The sequence below is a fragment of the Psittacula echo genome (assembly GCF_963264785.1).
Source record: "Psittacula echo genome assembly, chromosome: 13".
NCBI lineage: Eukaryota > Metazoa > Chordata > Aves > Psittaciformes > Psittacidae > Psittacula > Psittacula echo.
Window position 1 is genome coordinate 2,693,070 of NC_137749.1, and position 21,390 is coordinate 2,714,459.

General features: G+C 44.1%; 1 protein-coding gene across 2 annotated transcripts in view; it reads left to right on the plus strand.

The window, feature by feature from the left end:
- Positions 1 to 5,845: 5,845 nt before the first annotated feature.
- KDM2B (lysine demethylase 2B) overlaps positions 5,846 to 21,390 on the plus strand; it is a gene marked incomplete at its 5' end in the record, with an annotated part of 110,718 nt that continues 95,173 nt past the window's right edge. Inside the window, 4 exons of one of the 2 annotated variants that reach the window (XM_080628498.1) lie at positions 5,846 to 5,896; positions 6,948 to 7,092; positions 10,143 to 10,221; positions 16,036 to 16,082. In XM_080628498.1, coding sequence (XP_080484624.1) covers positions 5,846 to 5,896; positions 6,948 to 7,092; positions 10,143 to 10,221; positions 16,036 to 16,082 — 322 coding nt within the window. The remainder of the gene's footprint in view (positions 5,897 to 6,947; positions 7,093 to 10,142; positions 10,222 to 16,035; positions 16,083 to 21,390) is intronic. The other variant, XM_080628499.1, reaches the window with a different exon arrangement.

Here is a 21,390-nt window from a genome sequence, read left to right on the forward strand (position 1 = left end):
AGGACAACCTATACATCATGACTGTATGAAAACCATTGAGGACACATACTCCAGCCGTCCAGACCTGAAAGATACCTCTTTGGACAACGCAGAAACCTGGTTTACTGATGGAAGCAGCTATGTCATCAGTGGGAAACGACACGCTGGATATGCGATAAACATCTATACAGACTCAAGATACGCGTTTGGAGTTGTGCATGCACATGGAGCCATCTGGAAAGAAAGAGGACTGTTGAATTCGCACGGAAAAAAACATCAAACATGCACAAGAGGTAGTGAGATTGTTGGAAGCAGTCCAACTACCTGAGAAGGTAGCAATTATGCACATTAAGGCACACCAGAGAGTGAGTTCGAAGCAGAAAGAAGGAAATGAGCTGGCGGACAGAGAGGCAAAAGAAGCAGCAAAAGGAGAGGTAATTATTGAAGGAGCCCTAATTTCTGATGGGGAAATTTCTTTGGAAGGTAAGCCAAATTACAGTAAGGAAGATCAGAAACTAATTACAGATCAGGATGGAATACTAAATAAGGAGGGGTGGGCTCACACACCGGAAGGGAAAATAGTTGTCCCCTCTTCTTTGTTATGGGCATTAGTAAGAAATGAGCATCAGAAAACACACTGGGGAGTGGATGCCTTACATAAGTATTTACTAAACAAAATCATGGCTACCATTCAACAAGTAACTCAACAATGTGACCTTTGCCTTCAAACAAACCCCAAAAATGCCCCCAAACTTAAAATAGGTCAAATTGGAAGAGGTAATGGACCAGGTCAACAATGGCAGATTGACTTCACAGAACTGCCACGAAAAGGGGGGTATAGACATTTGTTAGTCCTAACAGACACCTTTTCAGGTTGGCCAGAAGCCTTTCCAACAAGAAGTGCAAAGACCCGGGAGGTAACTAAGATATTGTTACAGGAGATAATACCACGATACGGAGTTCCAGCCACTGCATCTTCAGACAGAGGACCACATTTTATTTCAAATGTGGTACAACAAATTAGCAAATATTTAGGTATCAATTGGCAACTTCATACTCCCTACCACCCTCAGTCAAGTGGTCAGGTGGAGAAAATGAACCATTTAATTAAACAACAAATTGTGAAATTGGGTCAGGAGGCCAGCCTACCTTGGCCCCAGGCACTTCCATTAACTCTGTTGAGAATTCGAGCTAAACCAAGAACTCGAGAAGGGTTATGGAAGACCACATGGGGTCCAACAAGGACCGTCTCCCCAAGTGGGAGAAGAAACTATGAATAACTATATAATAGAGTGAGGAAAACAACTCAGAAAAATTGAAAAACATGTGGCTGGAACTCGAAGCAGAGGACTGGATAGTCCTGTACATAATACACAACCTGGAGATTATGTGTATATAAAATCTTTCAGACCCACAGGAAAAGAAGAAGATCTCGAACCAAGGTGGAAAGGGCCGTGAAATTAAAACTAACTCACGAAAGATAGAGTGTTCCATGGAAACACTAATATCTGGCTCACATGGACAAACAAGACTGGGGCTACTGATTTCTGTTTTGACCTTGGCACGGGTGGGAAATCCTTTTCAAACATGCTTAATTGGTGTACCATACTTGAGCCCCTTTGATTTTCGGGGATGGGTAAAGGAAAGGGATGACTCGATTCTAAATTTTACCACAGTAACCGAAATGGTCAAAAGGGCTCGAGGAACCAGTTGGATAATTGCATCAGCCCAATCCCGATGCAAGAATTTCAACTCCTGGGATCTGACAGAACCAATCAGCGCTGCATAACTTTTAGTACATGGTCAAACGAGTTACAATACAATGACAAAATACCCAAAGCTCTACCCCCAGGATATTTCTTGATATGTGGAGACCATGCATGGCCAGGAATTCCTTCCAAACCTTTTGGGGGACCATGTTATCTAGGTAAATTGTCCCTGTTTGCAGCCTCCAAAAGACATTTAGTCCAAGAAGCAGCCTCCGTAGAAGCTTAGAATTGTTGGAGGCGGACTGGATAAATGGCTAAATAGCCTAGGAATTACTGGATGGTTCAAGGACATACTTAAACAAGGTCTTCTAATCTTAGTGATAGTATTATTCATTTTAATGATTGTACCGTGTGTAATACAATATATATTGAAGCTATTCCATAAATCAATAGAAGGAACATGGATAGCTCTGTCGTAAATAATAATCATAAAATAGTAAAAGAATTTACTCACTTTATAGAAAAGGGGGGACTGATACAAGGGGGCTTGATATAAGAAACGCTAGCGCCTGGAAGGCTGTGGAATTTAGGGGCCCCACTAAACATAAATTGCCTTCTACATACCATTCTTCTGCCCATCCTCCTTATCAGTTGACCCATCCTCCTTACCATTCTTCTCCTTCTCCTCACCACATCTACATATCAGTTGGCCCATTCTACTGTTCCTTCTCATTCTTCTCTACTTATCAGTTAATCCAAAGACAGACAGATATGGCTGGTTTCAGCTACTTGTGTAATCACTGGGGCATCCAGATGTGACAAAGGTGAAAAGTTTAAGAAGAGGAAGACTCGTTTACTTCATCTTGAAGACCCCTGCCCACAAGAGGAAGACTCATTTACTTCATCCTGAGACCCTCACCCATGACCTCGGGGAGGCACTGCGCATGTGCAAAGGACCTTTTAGCTCATTATAATACGAAGCGGGGATAGATCATGAATATGTATAGGCGTGTAACTTTGGAGGATAAATGTAGCGGGAAAACGACACTGAGGTGTGCATACTTTGAAGGAGCGATCCCGATGCACCTCAGCGCTGAATAAAAGCATACCTACTTTACAACTTTTACGAGTTGTGGAGTCTCTCCGCGTATCAGCATCATGACTAGAAAAATGGTATTTTTAACTTCCTTCATAAAACAACGGTTAAAGATCTAGTCTTCCATCTTAACCCAAAGTAATGGATAGAATGGTAGATCTTACAGATCAAAGACACCTTAAAAAATGTTTTAAGTTTACTTCAGTCTATTCTATGCAATGGGAAATAACTATGTTTGAAAGCTCAATAAGGGTGAAATAAACCCATTTCTTCACAGCCCTCCCAAGCACAGCTCTGGAGTTCTTACTTTAGCAGAGTCCTGCAGTACAAGTTTAATTAAATGAGAGCTCCTCCTTTCAGGCTAGCAAGGTCAGGATCCAGCACACTGGCATGATTAGATCTTCAATAATTTAAGCTACATTAACATCCAGAAAATAAGTGTCAGTGTATTTCCTTTCAATGTAGTTCAGGCCAGACCCTTTCTCAATGACCACTGCTCCCTTGTCACACTCTGGATACCTGAAGTGGTTTTCCCCCCATTTTTTACACTGAACAAAGCCAGGCTTTCAGCAGCTCCACATTGTCCCATACCAAGCCCTTCCTGACAGGGCCCAGCTCCAGGCACTGCTGCAAAGCTTTGCATGATCTACGTGGAGGGGAAATGAGCCCTAACCCTCATCTGCCAGTACTTCACCTGTGTGCTGAAGCACCTGGGTTTAATATTGCTTCTAAATAGCTTTATCCTATGTAACACAGCTGTGGATATTCTCATCACCCACAGCTGCCTCCTCTTCCCCACTTCTTTTAAGTTTTAGACTTTGGTATTAATACATCGATTATATACAGTATTACTTCAATGGTAAAATGAACTGTAGTTTAATAGGAATCATTTCTGTCTTGAAACAAGGTTAAAATGTGTTTTCTATTTTCAGAGATATATAGATTTAGTATGTGGTATTTCTAAAACCACATATTTACTTTCCTGTTTGAGTATCTGGCGTTTCAGGTGTATGTGGTGAATACAGCCCCTGCTTTGTTTGATACACAAAGGGCCTCAGATTGTTCATGTCCAAAAAAAAAAAAGGATTTAGAAAAATTAGTTGATTTTCTTCTATGTTCTGGCTTTTTTGGTGGACTTTTGTGGAATGGATGATGTGCTTCTTATCTGATGATTCTCTAGCAACATCCATTCGTCTTGTATAAGTCCTGCAGCCTCAAACCCACAGATGTACACATGCCTTTGATTTTAAGATGGAGTAGTCTTGGCAGAAAGGTGAACGTATGCGTAAATCTCTTCAGGATTGTGGATTCATAATGCATTTGCTAGAACAGACATCTGGAATCCACACTTCAATATATAGCCTATACAACACTTCTATATGATCATAAAGTTCAATCATCTGCAAATAGGGAGATACTGGAGAAAACTTACATGTTTTTTCAGGGTTCTGCAGATGCACAATGAGAAGGTCACTGCCTTAAATCCTTAGAACTCTGTCTTCTCCAGCCTTTATGCACGTGATGGTTCACTAAAATATGGATCTTTGCAACGAGATGACTGGCAGGGCCTGCAAAGTTGAACTTTAATGTGTTTTAGCTTTGGTATAATAGTTAATGTTTCATATAGTATCTAGACTGTGATGGGTTGGGTATGCAAGGGGTAACTGGGTGCTGTGTGAGGCTTTCTGTTGGTAGAAGTGGGCAAGAATAGGAAAGAAAAAATCCCTCTTTAACGGAGATTTCAGTCTGTGTTTAACTAATGTGAGAATTAAAGCCATAGAAAGACAGTTTGCAATTCCCTTCTGAGATCTGTACTAGTTAGATCTGAGCACTCCCTGATGTGTGCTGCTCTAGGAGAGCCAGGAGTGAGCCAGGACCATACCGAAAATATAAACACGCTTATTCTCGGCATCAATTGCAAAAAGCAAAGCAGAGGAGCGCCCAGCTCAAAGTCATCAGGCCGGCCCCGCGTTTAGGCACTCTTTGATGCTCCCCTCCTTGCGGGTGGTAAAGATGTCACTGCAGAGAGGAGCCACGCGTTGGAACCTGGAGGCTGTTCAAATCCTGCACTCTGACCCCGCTGGTGCCATCACATGGTACCGGTATTTACTTTTCATCAGTTTAGAGTAGATGGGAATCGGTGTTTTAGAAAGAGGACTCTGGGGACAGCCTCAGAAGCCCGCAGCATCGCCAGTCTGGAGATTTCTTTTGTATCAGCAGCTATTTCCTATTATTTTGATGTACTTTTTCACGCGGTTTCTACCTACCTGCTGCACATGCGTATTATAAAGGCAATTTTGCTTTATTTCGCACCGAATAATACATTCCGCACACCAGGACCCGTTCGCACTGGGCGGACACGGTGCGCAGCTCTCGGAGCGCCCTTAGCAGCCGGCGGGGCTGCCTCGCTGCACGCGTGGTATGAACACACAGCGTGGGCGCAACACAGCTGGAATTCACCCCCAATCCACTTATTATAACGTTATTTTACAGCGTTTGCCACGCTCACTCGCCACCCTTTACAGGAGTCTGATAAACCGTGCTCCGGTTACAGCATGGGGTGGACGTTGAGCCCGCTTCCCTCCATGCAGGCGGAACCGCTCCACTTTTAGGGCTTGTCCCCGGCGGCGGCACCCACACAGGGACCATCCGCGCACTCGTGGGGTCCCCCCCTTCTCCGTCCGTTCCCCTCCCTGCGCACCCGTTCAGCGCCTGCGTGCGGCCGCTGCGCACTCGTGACCCAGCCGCGGCCCGGGCCCAGCGCCGGTACCGCTTCCCCGGCCCCCCCTCCCGAGCCCCGGCGGTGTTTACGTTCCGGGCACTGCGACGCCTGCGCCCCGCTCCGCACGCAGCGCCTGAAAATGGTTCCTTAGGACTTTGCAAAAGGAATCATCGCGGCCGCCACCCCCCTCCCCTTCCCTCCCCCTCCTCCCCCCCCCCCCCGGAAAAAAAAAGTGCTGGTGCAAAATAGCAAAACTTTACCGAGAGCTCGCTGGCTTTTGGGTCTCCTCCTCCCCATGTGAGCCCAAAATGCAGGACAGGAACTGTTGACAATTAAGTGATGAAACTCTCCAAAAAAATGGAGGCAGAGACAGACTCTGGAAGAAGATTGGTGTGTAGCTGGCGTCTGCCGATTTCCTATTCGTGCCTTTTCATTGATTTTGCTTAATCGTTTGCAAAGGGAGCAGTGCATGGAGAGCGGAGGCAGCAGAGCGACGTAGTTTGCAAGAGAGCAGCTTAGGCACTGGGGCAGGGGGTGGAATTTAACCGAAGGGGAGGGTGGGACGATAATAGATAGAATTTATTCTTTCTTTCTTTCCTGCGGGTTTGATGCCGATCCACCGCTTGTGTCCGCGGGCCGGGTTTGCAGGGAGAGGGGCAGAACCGCTGGAGGTGGCCGCTGCATCGGGGGTCCCCCTCCAACCCCCCAGACTGGGAGCCCACCGACCTACCTTTAGCACTCAGCCCACCATCTACCAGCCCCTACCGGGGGCACCGGGACCCCCCCCCCCATTTAACCCATTCCTGCCCCTCGCCGCGGAGGTGAACGGAGGGTGCGGAGTGGGGCGGGGGCTGCGCATCCATCGCGGCGTTCCATAGATTTTTAAATCGCGGCTTCCGGTGTGACTATGGAAACACGGGGATTATGTAAATCCTGAAACCGGGATGCCGTGCCTGGGATTAAATGATTCACCCCCACCCCCCCCGTTCCCTTCCCTGGGAAATCGCCTTGTATTCACGTGCAGAAATAACAATATTAATAAAAACAACCCGGCCGCTGACGAGCATTGGCCGCCGCTCACGGGGGGGTTTAACGGGACCGCCTCGGTGCCGTGGCCGTGACTTTTGGTTGAGAGCCGTCGGCCTCCCGTTCGCCCCGAGCCGGCAGCTCCGGCCCCGCGGCCCCCGCGTTGGTTCCCGCAGCCAAACACCTGTTATCCGGGTCTAGTTCCGTGCCGCGGGATGGAAAAGGTTGTGCACGCAGCTGTAATTGCATGTTTGGGTTCAGGTTTTGTTCAATCTGTGTCTTGCCACCTTAATTATTTCCTCCCGGAGCTGTTTATCAACTCGGCTGCACGATGCATGCGCTTTCCTCTCATTTATTTTCCTCCTTTCTTTTTTTTCCCCCGGACAATGTGTTTGTGTTTTGTTTTGTTTTCTAGCGCTCCATTGGCAGAAGGCGGTACGATGAGAACGAGGATCTCTCGGACGTGGAGGAAATTGTCAGCATCAGGAGTTTCAATTTGGAAGAGAAATTAAAGAGCAAACTGTATCACGGGGATTTCGTGCATGCCATGGACGGGAAAGGTAACTGCCGGGCCGGGACTACCCCCGCCCCGCTGCGCTCCCGGAGCCTCCACGTGTAGTTCCGCGCCTGGGTTCGTATTTCGCGCCCGCGCCCCCTGCCCGGGGATCCGGTGACGACGCCGGGGGGCGGCTGCTGCTGCACCGGGGCCTTGCAGCCCGCCCTGCCATGGGGCTACCCCGCGTGTGCCCGTTACCCCCGCTCCTGCACCCGTAGAGCGGTTGTTTTCCCAGCACGGTGCTGGGGAGGTGGCGTGGATCCGCTGCTGCCGGGACCCCGCGCACCGCCGGGATGCTCAGGAATTAGGTCCTGGCAAAGGACAGGCTGCAACCCCAGCCCCCTGCTTTGCCGGAGGTGATTCCCGCTCCCCCTCCGCTCTGGCTGAATCCTTTTGCAACGGGATATAACGGATGTTCGCCCGGGTCGGAGACTTTAAAGTCAATCACTTTGTGTTCCTATCATATGTTAAAGCATAACGTGATTTGGTTTGCTTAGGTGACTTAAATTACGGAGCGGTAGCAAGGGCAACGTGGTTGCCTGGCAAGAAGGGAAACGGGAGAGCTTTGTCCGGGAATCAAACGGCACTGAGAGGTTTCCAGGTCACCTTTATTTACTGCAGCCTTGCCGACAAGGCTCCTGATTCCCAGATGGTCTTCACCAAAACTCGGCCTTCCCGAGGGCTTTCTCAGGAAAGAGGAGTCGTGGCTGTAATCCTTCTGCAATGGCTCTAACGGGGGAGCCACTAATCTAGTTTAGAAAATTTCCTTTTCTCCCTTAGGCTTCGTTTTGCATGAGCATTTTAAGCTCCTTTTAGAAAAGTTAATGTGGTGGAGAAATTAAATACCTATCTCACTGAGGAAGGTATTTGTTTAGGAGATAAGCTCAACCCTGACCCCTCTTCCTCCAAACAAAACACAAACACCTCTTTTTTTGAGTTGGAAAATGTTAATTAATTTTCCAGAAAATGATGGATTTCTACCCTCACCTTCCAAATGCTCAGTGGTCGCCATTGCTACACTAACTGTAGTACAACCCAGAGCTTCCCTCTCGCAGCAGCTCTCCAATCTTTGGGTTGCCTTCTCCTTTCTAGGGAACTTGAAAATAAATGAGTGTCTTTTGTTAGTTTGTTGTGGTCTGAGTCTGCTTTGTTCAGCCCCGCAAGGGATTTAGGTGCTTTGTTGGGGCATTAGGAAGAAAAGCTCTGCCTTCCTACTTGCTCTGCCTTGAGTTTTACTATTGGTTTATTTTTGTATCCAAGAGTTGAATCTAGGCACGACAGTGACAGTGGTTAGTAAGAATGAAGCAGTTTATGTGCACACATGGAATTGGTTGAGCCATAGATGCATTTATTTTCATTTCCCAGATTCTTGTTTTATTTTTCATGATAACTGATGTATTTTGTTGCTAGGAATATGGTTGGAGGGTTTTTCCTCGAGGTGCTGCCAGGCAGTGGTGTGATTTTTGGCTTCAGTACAGTCTGTCAGAGCTACTTGTTCCCTACAGCTGCCTCTGCTTCTTCCACCCAGCTTCTTCTTAATGTTTGTTGACTTTCTGACTTGGATGAGTGTCCTTAAGAAAATATCTGCGGTTTATTTATTTGCTTACCTAAAGGCAGTAGTTTAATGCCTCTGGGGAAGGAAGAGTTCTTTAGTACAGAAGTATTTATGTGGTAACCTTAGTTAATTGGAGCATTCATTACACTTATTTTGAGACTAGTAGCAGTAAAGTTGCCATCATTTTAATGGTTTCGTAAATGGATAATTACAGTGCTCTGATTTGCTAACTCTAAGTAGGAATATTATATCCCTACTTGTCATAATTACTAACTGAATACAGCAAAGAAAAAGTTGTAAAACCAGAGGGAAATACATCTGCAGGAGTGGAAGCTGAGCCTCTGTGTCCCCTGTTTCTGTCAGTATGGGTTCTGTAATAGAGAAAACCACTGCTACAAGCTCAGGTCTGAGGTTCTCATCTCTCCCAGGAAGTTTGCATGTTGCTGGCTGAATCTTGGCGAAGTTAAGGTACTCGTGTGTATCTGAATATACTACATAAAGTGTGTGGTGTATTTCACACAATGTAGTGTATTTTGAAGTGCTGGAGAGTCAAGCAGTGTTTTCCATTTTAAGGTAGTGTATGGATGCTATAGGAAAGTCATTTTTTCCTGTAGGAATGGGAGAATAGCAGAACCATAGAAACATACATGGCCACTGCAGGAATTCCTCTTCTCTCTGTGGCACAAGGCTCCAAAGGGAGTGTGAGGTTTTGTAGGCTCAGCTCACCCAAATCGCTGCCTTGTAACTTCCTCTCTAATCCCCAAGTCGCTGCCATTGTATCAGATGGTTGCATAAAGAAATCCTCAGGCAAGGCGAGTTCTGCCTAATCCTCACACTGAAGTGACAAGGTGATACTGGGCAGTGTTAACATAACACATTTATGTTTAATTTTCAGTTTGATCGTGTGACTCCCACCCAGAATTGTTCATTTTTCACTGTCTTCCCAAGCGTCTGAAGCTATATAAGGTTCCTATCAGCTCCTCCAGGTTTTGAGTAATTAAAAAGTACTTGGTGGAAAGTTAGAGTAACCCTCACATAAAAAGAGAATTCTGTGTTCACACAATCAGGGCATTCTGCTCTACACAGATGATGCTCACATGGCTTTCTCCTAAACAGAAATGTACACCTTAAAATTCAGTTTAAACTACACATTTGCCCCCAAAGTAGCAGGCTGATGTGCAGTCATTTAGTTATCTTTTAACTGTTAATTTGGTATTTCATTGAGTCTTTCACCCCAGACCTTAATTGACAAACTCTGAGTGGATTCTGTTTTCTGTGCATCAATGCACAGGAAAAATGGTGAGCAGCTGGGAGAGCATTGTCTGTCATCTGGTTTCCGCTTTGGCCCTAAAATATGCATTCTCTTTCTATTTTCCTTTAACTGGTAGTGGAGTTCTTTGGTGAGAAAAGGGAAATGGGGAGTGTTTTGAGGAAATGGAATGTGAGGTGCTGATGCTGTTGTAATTGATGCTGGATTTTTTTATCCATTATTCAAACAGATTTTACTTTTGAGTACGTGCAAAGAGAAGCTCTCAGAGTTCCCCTCATCTTCAGAAATAAGGATGGACTGGGAATTAAGTAAGTTACAACCAAGTCTTGATGATTAATAAATGCTTTTATAAAATAACCATTATGCTTTCCACTTGTATGTGGTATTTCTTTTGATGATCTCAAAATGCATTGCAATTAGTGAGACTGTCAGCACCCTGGAGAAGAGGAATGATTATTTTCCGCTTATAAACAAGCAGATAATGAGACCTCTGAAAGTTAAGTGCAGACAGCGTAGTACTACACAATCAAAACCAACTCACTGATGAAAGTTAGGAGTGAAATTCAAAGGTTCTTGTATCAAATCCAGGCTGGAATGACACAAGAGCCTTCCTTCAATTTTTGACTTCTCAATTGTTTTGTGTGTTACAGGTGGAATGTCTAATGGTACCTATCGCTTTCCATGATAATTGGTCTCCTCAGACTGTTACAGCTTTGTAAATATTTAATTATGTCTGGTTAAAACGTGGTGTTATTAGAATCTTTTTGAGGTTGTGTTTTGTTAATATCCAGTCATAAAGGATTTGGTATCTTAATAAGAGAATCCTGCAGGTTTCTTTGTAGAAGTGACAGCGTCTAAGGGCGAAATATTACAATGATACACTATCAGCCACACAGTCCAGAGTTTAGATAAATGGTCCTTGATGGCTTTGGAAATTAGGTCTTTGTAACTGATTATATCTGAAAGACAGAAAATGGATTTTCTGAAAGCATAATTACTTTGCTCAGTTTCAGCTGGAACAGCTCGAAGTTTAGGGCACTGAGGAGTGCAACTTACTTAATTAGAAAGAATCAAGGTACCCCAGGATAACCTGTGGAGAGGAAGAGAAGAAACAGTGTTTGGGGTATTTGACAGCAGTGCGTCCTTCTACCATAACAGCAAATAGGAGCTGATGTGATGCTTTTCATGATCTAGTAAAGTTGGTTTATATGTTGAACTCTGACCAAGAAGCACTTACAGGCACTCAGGAGTAGTTACAGTGACATTTATGTTGTTGTACTGGGATATGTTTTTCCTTGGGACTTAGAGCTCATCCTAGAGACACGAACATTACTGGGCTTCAGCTCTTGAAGTGCTGTAGATGTTGCACAAGATCCTTCACAAACTTATCTTGTGTTTTGGTGTCCTTAGGCACAAGATGTGATATCTGCTGCTTCTTTGAGAGCTTCAGGCTTCTGTAGTGAGCCGTTTTCACCGTAGACATTTCAGCACTCAGATCACTCATTACCATTGGTTTCCCTATTGTTCCTGTGCCCAAAATTCGGTGAGCTGCCCCCCAGCACTCCCCTCAACTTGGTTAGCTGTGTGCTTTCATTGAAGCCTCCAGATGTGATACTGGCTTTAGAGAGTGGCCTTTGGTCTTTCTTGATCCAGGGATTGAGAGACTCCTCAAGCTAATGGGATCATGTAGTGAGTAGTTTGGGTTTCTGTGTCATGTGTTGGCTTGTTTTTCTTCAAGATGTGTTGCTTTTAGATGCATTTGCCGTCATCATTCCTATTTGTCTTCCTTCTTGGAAGCCACCAGTAATGTTTGTTAAGACCTTGAAGAAGAGGAGGATTTGGCTGCGTGCCTGCCCCATCTTAGGTTCTATGCCATGTGGACAGACAGGCCAGGTTGTATCCACTGCTGTGTTTTACTGAGGCAGAAAAAGTGGCCTCAAATGCTGATGTCAATGTACACGTACACATATGTACATGTTACACAGACAGCATGAATCCGTGTATAGACGACTGCGCCTCAAAGATCATCATTGAAAATCACGTACCTTTCTTTTGTAAGCATTAGCAAAGCAGTCAAATAAATAGTTTTGGGACATGCGTTGGAAGTGAAGGAGCAGCAAGGCTGAATGCTGCATGCCTTCATTTCCAGTTGAAGATCTGCAGCTCTGGCAGTTAGGATAAAGCATCTTATGAATTCTGAACTGTGTTGTGATGTGGTGCAAGAAGAGGGAATGTTAATCCACAGCAAGAGTTTGGGAGTCACTTACCCTACTCTCTGTCACACACTAAGGCTTTGGATAGTGAAGGAGAAATATGCATTTCATTTGCTGTGATGAGCAGCCCGGCTGGACTAGCCAAATTCTCAGTTTCCCACTGACTGCTTGTGTCTTTCTCATCCTATTCTGATATGCTTCCTCCTCTCTAGGGCTGTTTCCCTTTCTCCCTTTAATAAACCATCCACACATCATGGCCACTTCTTCCTCCAGCTGGAATGCTCTGTCAAGAGAAGAGAGTGAAAATACTGAAGCCTTTTTTTTCTCTTCTTCTAAGGACATTTTTGATGAATTAGTATGATAGCAGAAGTAAGAGCTAATTCTGTCTGATGCAGGAGCTTTGGATGGTTCCTGCATGGAATCAGTTGAATTCTCCATTTCACAGTTAACTGGGTGAATTGTTTCTATATTTCCATTCTGTGCTGAATCATTGCGTACTGGCTGCTCTGGGGGATTCAAACATGAGACTTTGTAGCTCAGCCATTTCTTACAGACCATTCTAATATTTTTCATTTAAATAAGCATGACTTACGTGTTTGAAATGATGTTGTAAAGGAATTGTAGGCACTTGGGCGTAAATGCCACTAGAGTGAGAGAAGGTTGGAAACCCAGTTTATGTGTATTTTAAATGACAGAAGTGAAATGCATCAGCAGTCTTCCCTATCTGGCACTCTGCAGGATAACGTGATTTAATTTTATTTACATTTCCACTTCTTGCATGTATCTATCAAAAGTAGCTGACATGCAATATAGGAATTGTGTGGATACATAAAATCTGTGTGTGAGACCAAGCAATATTGACACCTGCATAACTGATCCAAAACATTGAGAGCCTTTTGTCTCATCATTGTGACATTTACTGCTTGAATTAAGGAGCGTCACAGCCTGCTGTGTTCCATCACTATAGCAAGACTAGACAGTTTGCCTCTGGATCAGAGTCACTTGCTGATGAGACTCAGGAGCCACTTCAGCCTCTGAAGGATGTTCTGCTTTACTGGGTCTTTTCTAGCACTGCTGTCTTGTGCAGAGGAGGCCGTGTGTGTCATGATACGGTAGATGAGGTGATCCACATACATGTAGGGTGGCTTCTGAGACACAATGGTCTGTAAAAGATATGATACAAGATGATTTTTAGACTTGTGACGTTTTGAACAACTGATGATTTACAGCTTCTGCTCCTGTTTGCTGTGAAGCAGTCAGCTTGCATGTCTGTGCCTGGCAGATGTACAGAGCGTAGCTGAACCGTTTGGTTACTGTGCTTGGAGATGCTCTGAAATGGCAAGAAATGAGATGAATGGGGAGAAATTACATTGATACTTTGAAAATTGCTTTTGCTTATGTTTCTGACTATCATGAGCTGTGACTGTGGCTGGAAGCAGGGAAGTCCACTTGAGATCTTGCAGCAGAAGAGGAGCTGCTTTTCTTGGGGGGGTTTTCGCCTGTTTCCAGGATTGTAACTTGGAGACAGAATGCTGTTTGGAGAGATGGCTCTCTTAGCTGAACAGTGATCATCTTGCATAGTACTGTGGTTAAGCAGCTATGTCTGCCAGCCAGAGTTCATCCTCATTAGGATCTGAATAGGAGACTTCTTTAAACATTTACTAAAACGCAGGTTTGCACCCAGTGCACACCAAAGCCTTTGCATTTCTTTCCTATTTGAGGCAACATGATTTGTATATAACAAAATGCTGGGAATCTCAGATGGTGTCAGTCATATTTTGGTGTGAAGTCGCCCTGCCGTGCTATTCTTCACCTACATTTTGTGACATACGAAATCTTTGGAAGCATTCAGAGTGTTTTTACACAAGATGCATTTGCCTGAAAATTGCATAACAGTGAGGGGGAAAAAAAAGTCTCAATTCTTGCATTATTGGTATTCTGGATTTATATGCAGAAAACCATACCAACACTTACTGATCAGTGTAAGATTGGTGACTTATTTTGCCATCATAGAGCTGAAGCAAGCCAGCCCTAAGTGTGTAAGAGTGTGGCAGTTATACTGGGGGCGGGGCTAGAGGTTTAAAGCTGGAGTCATTTATGGTCTCAGCAGCCAGCAGAATGGGTTTGAATTAAAGGTGGGCCTCCCAAGGCACCCCAAGTACAAAATGGGTTCTTGTACTTGAAACCTGCTGTATTCAAGCCTGAGATTCTTCCCTGGGAGTATCTTTCACTAATGTATCATACATCCTGAGACTACGGAGAAGAAAAAGGTTATGCCAAGTGTGCTCTAAAAAGAGCTACCCATGCAATTTCATTGTTAGGATTGGTTTCTTCCAGTTTGAGTAGTGTTTATTGCTGGATTTGCTTGTATGCATCTGGCTTAGGGTCATCATTTATCTTGGTTGTAGTAATGTTGTCTTGATTTTGCTTTGATTTGTGCAGATGTGAAAAAGATTGCCCACAGAACTGTAATTGTTCTACGTGTCTGACCCAGAATACAGGCAAGCTGTGTCATCTGAAGATAAGCCTTGCATGTTCTGCTCACCCACAAATAGTTCCTCCTTCCCCTACTTCTGACTTTCTAGTGCTTAGAAAAGAAAGATGAGCTCTGAATGAACCCTGAAGGTCAGTAGATTCAGGCTGTTTCATTCCAGCAAGGGAGTGAATTCCAAAGCTGTGGGGCCCTTGAGCTAAATGCAAAGATGTGAGGGTTGGCAGAGAACTAACAAAAGAGATTGTCCAGCCTCCCATCCCGCCGGAGGAAGGTGATAAGGATGAAAGAAAGTGGACAAACAGAATCTAGCAAATAGTCCTCAAGTTACATGCAAGGCAGCTGATGCATTCTTTAACTTACCTTTTAGTGTTTTCTTAAGAGTAAAAACTTGCTCTAAAAGTTTGCCTCGGGGCTGGATCGTTCTGATTTCTAGCTGGATTATGTCACAAGTCATTTATGACCAGAAGCAAGTTGTTTATCTTCATCCAGGGCAGTATAAGAGGGACACAGCACCAACTGGCAGGTCCCACAGGGCTGGTTTGTGTTGCAGTTCCTTCATCAGGTTTTGTGTGATGTGGTGGGAAATGCTGTCAGGAAGTCAGGCAGCTTTAAAACCCCACCATGGTTTTGTTCTCTTTCTCAGTCCAGTCTGTCTGTTGTAGAATTCCTACCTGACACATAAACCTCACTCATTTGATGTACTGGGCTATTGTCTAATTACATTAAACCCTAATCCAGTGCCTGGTAGAAGAGATTGCATAAATGCATCAACATGGGCAAACCAATTATGCTGCTATTTAATTTAGCTCTGCATTAGCCCAAATTGAATTGACCAACGATTTCCTTATTCACCCAATACAGCCAGGTTGTCTTCTGCCAGACAAGGAAGTTTGGAATAGGCATGAAAACAAAAGGGCTTTAATTCGTTATTTTTTATATGATATTTCCAAACAGTGAATCCAACCTGTGCTGATGGGACTTTGAACAAATTGGTGTTCTGCTCTATGCCTCACTTTGTATCCACTGGCAAATGTGCTGATGTTCACCTCAAGGGATACACGCGAGGCACCGCCAGTTGCAAACCACTCAGCAGGGACAAGCTATAAAGGTTTAGAATTGTATTGAAATCACCCCCAAACCTTTCCTTTCCTCCCGCTCCAGTGCTGTGTTAGTGCTTGAAAAGATGCTTCTCTTTCATTAAGAGTAGAGAAACTTTTGTACACTTGCCAATGCAAAGATGTTATGTATGTTGTTAAAACTTGCACTGTCCACACTTCAGAGAGGCCTTGCTTGATTCCACCTACTGCATTGCGGACAAAGGGCACTATACATTTATTTCTCTTTTATTATGGTAAAGCAAGTGTACCCATACTTATCCTGACAGTATTTAACATTGCTTTCTTTGCTAATTACAGAATGCCTGACCCGGATTTCACCGTCAGGGATGTGAAGCTATTAGTGGGTAAGTTATTTTGAATACGTTGGATTAACTCCATACAGAACAGAATTGCTTTGAAATACTTGTCCAGTTGTGTTTGTAGACATTTGTGATAACTCTCAGAACCCGGGAGAAGGCATGGAGAAGCAATTTGTAAATGAAAAAGGCTGGGAGAACCCTCATTAGTCCTTGTGCTGCCTGGACCCTGAGCTCATGCTGGATAATTGCCTAGTTGAAAGAGAGGGAATGCTTTTGCTCTTAACAGGTGTCCTACATACACTTTTGTGATCCTGGAAAGCAGCAGCTCTGTTGATCGAATTCCCATTTTATTTCTTTAACTGTTGTAGAGCATCTGTTTGCTAAAGGTATGATTGGAGCTGTATCACCTTGTGCCTGTGCTCCCCCACAGCCTTTGTCAGTGTCAGGTCAGTGTTTTGAGGGAAGGTTGTGAAAGAGACTGAGCACAAAGCTTTACAAACTGCCTGCCTGTCTTTGTGCTAAGACACAAACCAGAGGAGGGGTGACTGTAATCATCAAGTGTTTCCTAGCAATTTCTGCAAGAGAAATTCTTTTTGACTCTAAGAAAAGCTACATTTTGAGTAGGACATTTGTGCTGTGTGTGTCTTTGAAACCTGCTTTTCCTGAAGATGGATGTGTTATTCACTGTTTGTCTGAAATCCTTACTGAATAGTGATACTGAGCTCTGTGAAGCTGTCGCTGTGGAGCTGGCGGAGGCTGGGATGTGGTAGCTGCAGTCCTTCACTGAGACTTTTAACTGCGGTCTTGCTGGTTAGAATTTACCTGTGTTGTGGCAGGAGTTGAAGCTTTTAAAATAGCCCAATTGCTGCATTTTGAAAGACAAACTTTAGAGAATGGCTCTGGTGTTTAATGATCAATGGGAATATCAGGTCTGGAAAAGATGTAAAGAAAAACAAGGGAGAGGAGCTTGTGCCTCATTTCTGCTCACTTGGGGTTATCTGCGAGAGAGGGGTTATCTCTGATAACCTTCCTTCACAAACAAAACCTGGCAATGTTGCTTGATTTATGGCCATTTATAAGGGATAAAAAAGCCCCAAACCTCTTTGGCAGAAAACGTTAGGGAAGTGGGGTGAGAAATGCTATTTCTGTTGGTCAATCTGCAGTTAAATTAGATAATAGGAGGGTATTTGGAAGCGCAAAATGTCACTGATGTGCAAAATAGCAGAGTGTAGGTACAAAATCTCTCCTTTTGCTGCGGAGGAGCCTTGTCATTACCTGGACCCTGTTTGAAATGTTCTGTGAGTTTGTTCCATAGCTGATGAACTGCCGTTTCTGTTCTGAAGCTGCTGAAGTCGAGGGCCTGACTTTGAGATGTTTTGGAACAGCGTGGTGTTGCATAACAACATTGTTTTTCCTGTGTAACAGTCAAAGTGTGGGAGTTGTGTTTCCTCCAGATTGATGTCCTATGGAGGATTGGGGGGGTGGAGATTCCTGTGTACAGGGCCAGGATATTTGTCAATAAATTTAGGTTTATAAAACAATAGAGCAGAAATACCACTTTGAGATTACCTTTAATGTAAACGTGTGTCTCTCACAGCTGCTTCGGCAATCCATGGATGTGTTCTTGACCAGATGCTGAACCTCATGGGTCTTTTTCTATTGTGTTTGGGCAAAAAAAGCCCTTTGGAGTCATTGGACTGAGCCTGTGATGTTGTCAAGACCATTGTCACCTGCTGTTTTTTTTAATACAGTTGATGATTTCTGGCAACACAGGTGGAAACTTTGATTCAAAAGGTCTAAAATATTTGGGAAATGGACTGTAAATTATACCTGAAAGTCGTGGTTCTTATGGCAAATCGTTTCTGTCACCGTGGGATTTGTGCTGTGTGAGACAGCCACGTTGACACTGAGAGCACATGGGGCAGTTGCTGTCTCTGTGCCAAACGTCTAAATTACCTACTAATGACTTCAGGAAACACTGGTGAGCAATTTCCCTGTTGCATATCATTGCTGATATATATGTTGCACACACAATCACAGAATCCTAGGATGGTTTGGATTGGAAGGGGTGTTAAAGCTCATCCAGTTCCAACCCCTGCCATGAGCAGGGACACCTTCCACTAAGCCAGGCTGATCCAAGCCGCATCCAACCTGGCCTCGAACACTTTCAGGCCAGTCTAAGGTTCAAATAAAGCATATGAAAAGTCTTGTTTTATTAGTACGTCCTGTGAATTATCCGTGCTTTGTTTTGGTGGACTCCTCAGATCTTGCCTCAACCTCCAGAAACCTTCTGCCTTTCTGAAGCCCCATGTTTTCCAAACTTATCCAAGGCCTTGCTGAACCTGGGAAGGGGATGATGTTTTGTGAATGTGAAAAGGAATGATCATAACTCTGCATCTGAATGTGTGTGGGAGTTGAGAGAGAACATAGCTCAAAAAATGTTGTGTTCTGTGTAAGCTTGTTGGGTTTTTGGTGCTCATCGTTACTGCACGCTGGTGCTATTTAAACCCATCATTTGTTCTCTTTTCAAATCAGGGAAGCATATTTGTTACAGACCATTTCAAAGTGAAGGGCTGGGTTTTTCCAAAGCACATCAATTCCAATCACTGAGCCTTTGGTCTCAAGTTATTCTGAAATCTTCCATGCAGTTTTTCTAACACGATTGTTCTATCATCTCCATATTTGAGTACCTGTAAATCACAAGGAAATAACAACTGGTAGCCTGGTTCTTTTCATCTCCCTTGGAAAGCTCTAGTCTGTGGCAATAATAATGAGAAAAGAAAGGTGGGGGGTTTGTTACTTGTTTGTGATTACTTGGGTTTGGGTGTCTATTTTTATAGTGTTTCATCAGACTTCCAAGGAAACATTGCCATTGCTGGTGCTAATTGTGTAACAAATGCAGATACCAGCTGTGATTTAGTCTGGTGATGTTTATGACCTGGTGCTTATGGCTTACATGTTAGCGTGCATGAATGTGCACCAGTGTGTGATGTGTTGGATGAAACACTCCTCCCGTAGGGTGGCTTTACTTTAAAGAACAAACACTTTAAACTGCACGGTTGGAACCATGGTTATAAGTAGACTCCTACCTTTGTATGAAAGATATCCTGGGTGCTCTTTAAACCTGAGACAGTGGATTAATTTCAGCAGTTGGAATTTGTCTGATCTCTGAAATGGCTGTGAGCCAAGAATATGAATGGAGAAGTGGAGAGGAATTAGTGGCCTGCTTAGGAACTTGAGACCACTCTTGAAAGAAGAAAAACTCTGTTGTAATTTAATAACTATTAAGCTTTGTAATTTCATTGTCTAAGGTAGATTTGCTTGGTAATTCTGAAGGAGAGAATGTTACTGTCTTCCCTTGATAAGGTGATTTCAAATTTGATTAAGAGGGTCATTGGTCCTCTTAACATCTCCTTAAACATCTGCCACGTCTGCAGTAAAGTTTGATGAGTGCTATTTCTGCAGGCTCCTTATTTTTCACTCTTGGTATGCCATTCTGCTGTACGGCTGGCGTTAGTGTAAGTGTATGGGCTACTTAAAACCCAAGCGCACAGCAGTAGCCAGTAAATATCGGGGCTTTGTTTTATCCCAAAACTTTCTGCACATTTGCAGTTGTTGTCTCTAAATTTGCACAGCATCTTATGTCCTTGTTCCTTTCTTTCTGCCAGTGAAGTGGTAAGTGCTGGGGCAGCGCAATAGCTGTTACTTGTTTTTCCTCAGTGTGATTCTGGGTGACTGCTCATGCCCAGGAGGGGCAGCTATACAGAGTATATCTATGTCCCAGCTCTCTTGTGTTGGCTTCTTCTGCCAGCAGTGCTTCTGGGCCACTGCATGGGGAGGTATCTGTCATAGACAGGCAGAAAAGAAAGTGTGTTTCCCAGATGCCTGCTTGGGTCTCTGCACACGCATACCTGTGTGAATGCTTCATGCCAATGACTCTAGAGAACAAATGAAGTGCACTTGCCAAGGTTAACCTGGGATTGAGCAAAGAGAAAGGTGACTGCCTTGCTCAGCAAGCCAGGGCTTCTGTGGTGGCTGTTGACCATCTCTAGCCTTTGCTGCTCCTGTATTCAAGGACTGAATGCAGTCATTTGCTTTAGCCTTTGATGTCAGAAAGCCAAAGTGCACAGCTTTCCAGTTTTTCATTTGTTTGGTTTTTGTCTTGATATTATTCTTCACGGACATCATACAGTGTGAAGAAGGAAGCACTGGGTAGTTTTGAAAGCTACGAACCATGTAAAGGAGGGAGAAAAAGGAAACATCCAGGGATGTGTGCCCCAGTCTACCAGCCTGAGCTCTTTTCTCTTTCTTTGCTTACTTCTTTTTAGTGGTTGGCTTGGGTCAGCACTGATTGAATTTAAAAGAGTATCTGCTTTTCTGTGGCATCTGCACTGTCTCACCCTTTGACTTGTAATGGATGTCTGCACTGCCTTTGTCCTCCTGGGTTGTCACAGCAGCTCCCTGGGTAGGTGTGGAGTCCCTGCACAAGCAGTGTCTATATCCAAAAGGTAATGGCCAGTCTGGGTGCGTTTGCTTTGCTTTGTTATTTTTAGCTGACCTCTCTCCAGTTTGCTTGCCACGGCCTGGCAGTCTCTTGCCATTGAATCCCAGCTTCTACACTCAGACCTAAATAAACTGAATAAACCACTAAATAAACCACCGCGGTGCTGCTGGGTCTGTAATGTGTGTCCCCTCCTCCCTCTGTGGGCTGGTGGAGCTCTGTGTGCCAGGATACGTGTTCTACACCCCCAAAGTCAACCTTGCAGTCCCAGCTAATGGCAAAAGGGACGATTTCCAAACATGCTAAGGATTGTAAGGAAGAAAAGGGACTTTCAGTGCTTGTGATCCCTGGGCTGAAGAGGTTAAAGTTGTGACCACGGCGGTCACTTCTGTAGGATCAGCAGCATTGTTATGTGGAATTCACCATGCCAAGTCGGGCATTGTATCAGCGGGAACAGTGCAAGTACAGGACTTATAGTATTCATGGGGTGGTCTAACAACTGACACCAACTCACTGTTCGATTTTATTTAACCAGCTCACTAAGGGTTTATTTATAGAAGTAAGTATAGGAGCAGTGAAGAATGTATCATCAGTCATGCTGTATCATGTATTTTTGCTATTAAACTCTGATGCTGTAGATTTGACTGGCCATGATGCTTACACGGATAGAAAATGTTTGATTCCCTTCATTTAGTTCCTGTATTCACAGACTGTGTTGAAAAGCTTTGGTAGTTTTGTGTTATATAAAGGATTCAAGTAAAGTCGAAAGCAGGAAAGCTTTTAATTGTGATAAAATCAGTGCATTCAGGTATGGCAGCAAAAAGCAAACATGGCAAAGCTCTGAACACTGTT